The following is an 8,563-nucleotide window of genomic DNA, read 5'->3' as shown; positions in this document are numbered from 1 at the left end:
CCCTAATGAGATTTCAAAAGTATATTAAAAAGAGTCTGCAAAGTTGACAGCAAAAATTATGTATGTTTTGATTTTGATTTTTCCACAAAAAATAAATGGATATTTATCATTTTTTTGCAAATATAACCAGTTTTTATCGCTATTTTTTGGAAAATCACAATAATGAATTCAAGTGAGGGTCAGAAAATGAAGTGAGAGCGGGTGACGGGAAACTCAAAATCAACTTTAATTGGCCTAAAGGAGGGTAATTACTTTTTTTGAGATGTTTACAATGTGCTGTATGACTGTTTAAAGAAAGAAATCACAAATACAGACCATATCTTGAGTTGTGATGTCTTTTATTTTCAAGTTGTTCTTTCAAATATGTGTTTTATGAAGCAAGTAGCTAACATTTGGATTTTATTTTGCAGCTTTTTGTTGGAAAAAAATGGAAATAAAAAAAATCTTGACTTTAAAATAACCCACTGTGAAAATAACCTACCATATTTCGTCAAATAAACACCCCCGGGGGCGTTACATTTTTCAAACGAGGGGGCGTTTATTCAAGGTAAATTTTAGAACGATAATTCCGTTAAAATCATTAGGTAAACTTAAAACTCACACTAAAATGACAAACTATGAACTTCTGGTTCACTTCCGGGTTTCCAATCCAGATTTTCGCCAGAAAGTGACGCTATTATCGACCATGTGAGCAACTTGGTAAGCTTACTACACAAGATAGCATGGAAATATCTGCATTTTTGAAACATCTTGGTTGAAAAAAAATGATGGGGGGAGCATTTATTTGAGGGGCGACCATTTGACTGAAATACTGTAATGTGCATGGATTTTACTAACACACATGGGAGCTTTGAGATAATGGATTTTTTATAGCCTAATAATTGTATTGTTTAAACATTTTAACAAACTGACATGAAAAACATCATGTCACATCTTGGGGGCAGAGAAGACATCTTACCCATCCCAGAATCCTTTGCAACATGATACGTTGCCCCATTTCATCAAATCACATTCCCATTATTTTGTAAACTAAAACACAAAACCGGTATATGCATTGTATGATGCAATTTTTTCATGTGTGGCCCCCAAAATTTTATTTACCCCCCACCAAGAAAGCTGGCTACACCCCTGAATCCCCCCTAAAATAAGTACCATCTACAGTGTACATTTACATTGACACTTGATAAATACAACAACTTAATATGCTTAAGATTTACATAAGTTTTGCATAAAATGCAAGAACAGTGAATATAGGGTAGATTTTTTAAAATCTAAAAAGCACTATTCTTGTCATTCTTGCGTTTCACAATAAGGCGCCGCCAGCGGTTTGCGATGTAATCGTGATGTATCATGGGAAAAGGTCGACATCCAAGTCCATAATCTGAATATTACCATGCTATTACATAGGAACACGTGACAATATATTTTAGTTTGTCAATATAACGGTGTTACACGCGAATCGATACTCAATAATACTTAATAATGTGATTTGAAATGTGCACAATTAATTTTTTCTCTATCGATTTGCGTGTAATACCGTTTAATATTGACAAACTAAAAAATATTGTCACATGTTCTTATGTAATAGCATGGTAATATTTGTATTGCGCAGACTTGTCATCTGCTGCCTATCTCTGCCTGGAGAGAGTTAAACATGTTTACAAAACAATTACAAGAAAATGGCAGACACTGTTTTTACAGTGCCGGTATGATTCTATTCAATAGCTAATAATATAATTGTAGTGAAATACATATGTGACTCCTCGCCACAACTGAGCCCTGATGTCGCCAGTGCCACTATTGAGATATGCTCCATCGAACTTAACAATAAACAAGGAAAGAAAGGATTTATTGACTGTTTTATTGATTTTTCACTACTTAAATGTCAAGTACTATAGACATGATATACATCATTTTAAAGCTAATTTCAAGCAGAATATTTTGGTTGAATATCTCAAAAATGATGATTGGCGACATCCGGGCTCAGTTGTGGCGAGGAGTCACATATTTCAAATTATGCCACCTCGGTCGCTGTGTAATCCATATGACGTTACTTTTCATTTGCTTCATATCGGTCCAATACATTACAAAGGGTACAGTGAGATGTACGCTAACTATGAAATGCTTTTTTTTTTTCATTTTTGCAGATGTTTCTTAATTTGTTTACTATTAATTATAGAATGAGTATAAAAAGTGATGCATGGTCTATACCCCACTATGGAAAACACAAAAAAATTCATTTAAATTAATTGATTATTAATTAGCTAATTTTGACTGCTAAGACTTAGCAAAATGAAAGAGAACATCATTAAAAATACATGCATGTGCCATTTACAAAATTGACCAAAAATCACTATACGCCACTATGGAATACAGCTGATGATGTATAATATAATATAGATTATAGAATGCAGACATTGCCAAATATATAGGCCTATAGGGTAGCTATTACAGACAGGGCCTTCTTGTACAAATCCCTTGATCATTTTCTACAAACACAAGCTTTAGCCAAATATGCATGCTTTTAAAGGGGCATTTCGTGATCCACAGCCTCATCCCCCACTTTTCCCAAAAAAGTTGAGATTTTTACACCACTGGATACCTCTGGCTACATAATGTTTATGTACCAAATATTTCTTGCAGATTAATTCATTTAGCAAAAATATCGCCAAATTTGAATTTCGTTCTGGTGCACCAGAACGAAATTACAACACATTTGTCTATGGAGCAGTGTAATACACATAATCATGCATAACTCGCAAACGCAAAATCGGAATCAACTGAAATTTTGGAAATAAGGTTTTTTCGTGGATATCTACTGAAAAATGTCATAAAAAGAGGATGCTAGGATCACAAAATCCTCCTTTAATCACAGATCCTGGAAAGAAATTTAATCAGATATCTTTGTGAATTTTCCTGCAATTTCTTTATTTTCCTGGACTTAATATGGGTCATATAATGACACACCATAATTGTTTTGATTGGCATTACCATAGTCCCCTTCATAGTAATCAAAGTCATCCTCCTCGCCGTATTCCCCGTTTCTAAGCGCATACCAGAGTCGTTGCATACCAGTTTGAGCATCACCTGTATCACCTTCTAAATAATGCTCATATTCAAGTTTAGCTGGTCCTGCTCCTGCTCCGGGTCCGGCTCCGGCTCCAGCTCCTCCTGCTGGGTTACCCGTTGGTGGATGTCCTGAAAATATTCCTTTAAACTTGGGGCTCCAACCTGGTCTGGTGCCTTCACCACCATAGTAGGAGTATGCATCGTGGGGCCAGCTTTGATACACAGTACGAAACCAAAGTCTCTGAATCGGACGGAAGTTATTGGTGAGTTGAGGGTGCAATTCTGGACCAGCTCCGGGTCCATATGGGGGTGTTTGGAATGTTGACAGTTGACGTAACTTTGCAATTTGAGCGCTGGATATGGTAATTTTGTTGTCAAATACAGTCCAGATTACAGTCTCATAACAACCGGGAGTTGTTAGCGATCCGGCATAACGATAGAATCGTGAGAGATCACTTGGAATAAGCATGTTCAATGGAAAAGTGGTGGTGAAAATGTGCGGATTGTATGCATATTTTACTGCTTGCAGGTTATTAATGATGGGGTCCCAGGCCACGTTATGCCGACCCAACGTAAACCAAAATCCAAGTACAGCTAGTCCGTTTGGTTTTGAAATGGCCTCACCAATATTGCGAAACTTTGTGTTATAATGTATGATATGCATCTCAGCTGGATAGGCATTACCATTTTGGTATGTTCAGATCCTTTTGAGTTATCACTACCCCAGTGCAGATGAAACTCAGCCGCTTTATACTTATTTGGTAAACCTCCACCGTTTATGAAATAGTTACCACCTGCTAATGTCACAGATAACGTAACGCCAGTGTTCTGCATTCGAAGAGACCCTCCTGCACCATTGACAGCACCTCCTGCATAATTGGCAGGACCTCCTGCACCATTGACAGCACCTCCTGCACCATTGGCAGCTCCTCCTGCACCATTGGCAGCACCTCCTGCACCATTGGCAGCACCTCCTGCACCATTGGCAGCACCTCCCGCACCATTGGCAGCACCTCCTGCACCATTGGCAGCACCTCCTGCACCATTGACCGCACCTCCTGCATGATTGGCAGCACCTCCTGCACCATTGACAGCACCTCCTGCATGATTGGCAGCACCTCCTGCACCATTGGCAGCACCTCCTGCACCATTGGCAGCACCTCCTCCACTATTGGCAGCACCTCCTGCACCATTGACAGCACCTCCTGCATCATTGGCAGCACCTCCTGCACCATTGGCAGCACCTCCTGCACCATTGGCAGCACCTCCTGCACCATTGGCAGCACCTCCTGCACTATTGGCAGCACCTCCTGCACCATTGGCGGCACCTCCTGCACCATTGGCGGCACCTCCTGCACCATTGGCGGCACCTCCTGCACCATTGGCAGCACCTCCTGCACCATTGGCAGCACCTCCTGCACCATTGGCAGCACCTCCTGCACCATTGGCAGCACCTCCTGCACTATTGGCAGCACCTCCTGCACCATTGGCATCAAAGCCTTGAAAAACAAAAGGTGCGAAGTCTTTCTGATCTGTTTCAAAAGTGTTAATGTTGATTGGTGATTGCTTTTTACCGAGACATGCAGATGCACCGGGTATCTTACCCCAGTTGGATGGTCCTGTAGGGCCGCTGTAACTCCAACTCAACTTTCCCTCAGCTTGGCTGGTGAACAATACAATGAAAAGATACACACCAAACACCATCATGGCGTTGCTTGAGTTAAAATCACCAGAGTCTTGAAATTCTTCGAGTCTGTTAAACTAAAAACTTTCCCCTCTCTCTCTCTTTGTATGGAAGAGACACCAACCCCGAGGTCTGAACTTGGTGGTTTTTAATGGAGGAGTGATCATGATCAAGGTAAAAAGGGTTAGTTTATACTTTTTTTTCTTATTGATTCATTGATTGATGCCCTTAAACCCTCCAGAGACCTTGGTTACCTGATATTGTTTCATACTAAGAAATACTTGGTGTTTTGTCCCAGGTTGACCCAAACTGAAAGGACAAACCTCAAGTCTGATTGCCAATTATTCTTCTAGTCTGTAATTGATTTACATTGACTTTGTTGTCAGAGTTGCCAATCCTGTAATTTAGTAGCCCAATTAGGTGGTTTTGAAAATTTGCCCTGTAACTTTTGCCCATTTTTTGTATTAGAAAAACCAATGGTTTTAAGAAATTGGGTGAGTTTTCAACATTGGCTCCTGGAACTTCTAGTAGTTACCTATCCCATAGACACTGATGGTTGATAGGAGCTCTGATATATTGGGAGGGCGGGTCCCGGGCGGGTTAGTGTAGTGGTCTTCTCACTCGCTTCTCACGGCTGTGGCCGGGGTTCAATTCGCCACATGTCAGTTTGGTTGCCGATCCATGCTCGTCCTCGCAGGTTTTTCTCCGGGTGCTCCGATTTTTCCTCCTGCATCTATAAAATCTGACTTCTTTCCATATCCCTTTCCCGTCATATCCGGATGGCATCCCTTGAATTTAGTAGCCTCTGAGCACTATTGGGATTAGCCTGCATGGCTTCGGCCGAATGTTATAAATGAATAAAAAATATTGTACATTTGCGGATAAGAAGTCATAAGTTACGTATTGAAATGGATTGAAATTCCTCACCAAGATTACCTCCAAAAGAGAGAGTATGTATCCCAGGGTATGTACACAAGTGTAATTGAGGATGAGTTTAATTTTATTATGAGGTGTACTTTATATAATGAATTGAGATGTATTTAGTTTTGTATTATTTAATGAAATATTTGATATTGGCAACCCGTAATGAAAATGACAAGTTTATACTCATTATGAGCAATAATGAGAGTGATGCCATCTCAGCCTGCTCTTGCCAATTTCATTCATTCTGCTTAAAAAAACAAACAATTTTAAACATGTTTTAATAATAATAGTTAGGCCTAATTTCTTATGTCCATAATTATGTTAAATTCTCTGTTCTTTCATTTAAAGAGTTTGTATCTGTCATCTGTATTGTATGGGTGACTGTCAATAAATAGGTAGAAGAGGTTATTGACATTATTTGGCAGGTTGACAGGGGGTCAACTACATTGTTTTTGGTAAGTGGGTGGGTCTATAGGGAGTCAGCAACATGGATGGGTGTTATTGATCTTATTGATCCAGACAGACATTAGGCCTAAAAAAATTGTTTGATTGGCATAACATAAAAACATTTTTTTACACACACACATTTGAAGTTGTAAATTGTGTATGATAAAGGCTTTGGAACTTTTTTTTCTCTTTCTTTTTTTTAAATTAAATTTTTTAATTAATTAATTTTTTTTTTGCAAAAAAAAGTCAGGTTACGCCAATCAAACAATTTTTTAGGCCTTAGTTTGCCCGCGAAAGGTCATGTGCTAGGATCAATCCTTAGGTCAATCGCAAAGCATTGTGGATTTTTAGTATTGATGTATTTTCGTAATTGTTTGGCTAAAAATGAGGTAGCAAACTCAAGAAGAATACAGGTTTTTAAGCGTTGTCATTCGTTCTCATAAAAATATCACAATATGCCATTGGGGATATCCCCATCAGTTCTTATCGACCTGAAGATTCAGTTTTATCATGACTGTCTATTGCACTCAAGAAAATAACATCAAAATCATGGTCTCAGAATTTGATCATCACAGATTAATTTCAATTAATATTTGTTTATTGAACTAGTAACAGCATCAAGAACATCATAATAAAATCCTAAAATTTCTTCTTTATACACTCTAGCATCATTTGTACACATCAAATCAATTATAAATACAGTGACATTTTTTGATAGCAATTCAACTTTTCATAATTTAATTTGACCCAAAAGTAACAGATTGAATAAAAATAAATCACATCTTTTCACCATAAAAAAGTTTCACTTGATATTGTAACAATGTTTGATGGGAATTCATACTTTCAAATCTATTTTTTTTTTTGTGACATACATTGAAAAATTACAGCAATTTTTATGCTGCTACACAGCTCTTCATTAGACTGGCAAGGGTGGGGTATGTGCCCTCCACTTTTGTCAAATATTAAAAGGTTGGGGGAAAGGCACCCAATGTAGGGGGAAATTGGGGAAACAAAACAAGCCAAAATTTTTAGAACAGTCAGGGGAATCAAGATCCCCCCAACTTTTGAAAACCTGCACAATCTATACTGTGTTTCTTCTTTCCTGATGTTGGTGAAGCAAGGTTGCCAGTCTAATAAAGTGTTGCAACATAGTATATACTGACCAAAAATTAATTTGATAGTATGAATTCCCATTTCCCCAGCTGTTATTAACAATCCAGATGAACCTAATACAACACTATAATCTTTCATTATGTTTTTCATATTTTTTCAACTTACACGTCACAATAAAGAATATTCTCACACATTTCACAGCATTTTACACTATTCTAAAGGAAAAACATCTTACTGGAACACGCAGCTCTGAAGAAACTCTTGTATACAGAAAAGATGTTGAGAAGATATATTACAACGAACACACAGCAACACTAACGATAGTAATGCAAACTAATAAATCTCTTAAAAAAGAAAATACATCAGCCCTCAAATTAAGGATCAGATGGGGTACGGCACCTTTTTGGGTGGGTGCCGCAGTGTTGAGAAAATATTCGTGCCGGTTATATCCCAAACACCCACAGAGGTGATAGTTTACGGCGAGTTTTGTAATTATTACTTGATTTTGATATGTAAGTAATAACGATAAAGTCGTCATAGGCAGTAATGTGTTTGTATTAAAAGAAATAACAAAAAATAATTATTTAAGTAATAGAAATACTATTTGGAAATTGCAGCAAGATTTGCAGATGTTTTTATTTGAACAGTACCAGTTCACCAGTTTTCCTAGTTTTCCTAATCTTTGGGCTAAATTAATAGCATAGTGAAGGTCATATATATCATTTTATACTGACAGCTTCGGCTTGTATGTGCATTGTGTTCAGTGTGTACATAGGCTATTTACTTTTCAAATCTTTGATGCTTGTATAAGGTATTATAGACAAATTATTAGAATGCATGTGCACCAGTGAATATCATTATTCCCTGGATTATTTTTGTTGGGACAAAAAAATGATATAGTTTGACGCTTTGAAATACAGTTATGTTAATCATAATAAAGTTACAAAGTTAAAAAATAATATCGAAATATTGTAAAATCAAACATTTCCCCTCATAAGTTGCAATACAACATATTGAGGAAATTGATATGACAGATTTTTAAACTTTGATATGGAAAGATACCTCAGCCCTGTTGTCTCACCAGAGAAGATGAGCAGAAGTCTTTCTATCTGATGATATAAAAAAACTCTAGGTATGATTACGAAAATGTTTTAAATAACTATTATCTACAAAAGTTTTATAACCATGTTTTATATAAAATGTTAACATAAAACATCTTGTGTTATGATGTGAAGGGTTAATATAAAACAGGGAAAATCTGTTCCAACTGACCAGCAGAGAACAGGATAAGCAATTGATCAGATTAAAATCAGGGAAAATATGACA

At 37.3% G+C, this 8,563-nt stretch overlaps 1 protein-coding gene across 1 annotated transcript; it reads right to left on the bottom strand.

Annotated features, from left to right (window-relative positions):
• Nucleotides 1-2,008: 2,008 nt before the first annotated feature.
• LOC140168949 (uncharacterized) lies at nt 2,009-5,033 on the bottom strand. The gene is given in 2 exon segments (XM_072192258.1): nt 2,009-3,759; nt 3,762-5,033. Coding segments are annotated over 2 exon segments (1,833 nt in total). The 5' UTR covers nt 4,777-5,033; the 3' UTR covers nt 2,009-2,941.
• Between the last annotated feature and the right edge of the window lie 3,530 nt (nt 5,034-8,563).

Source organism: Amphiura filiformis, chromosome 14 (genome assembly GCF_039555335.1).
Source record: "Amphiura filiformis chromosome 14, Afil_fr2py, whole genome shotgun sequence".
Taxonomy (NCBI): Eukaryota; Metazoa; Echinodermata; class Ophiuroidea; order Amphilepidida; family Amphiuridae; genus Amphiura; species Amphiura filiformis.
This window is presented reverse-complemented; position numbering and strand designations above follow the sequence as displayed.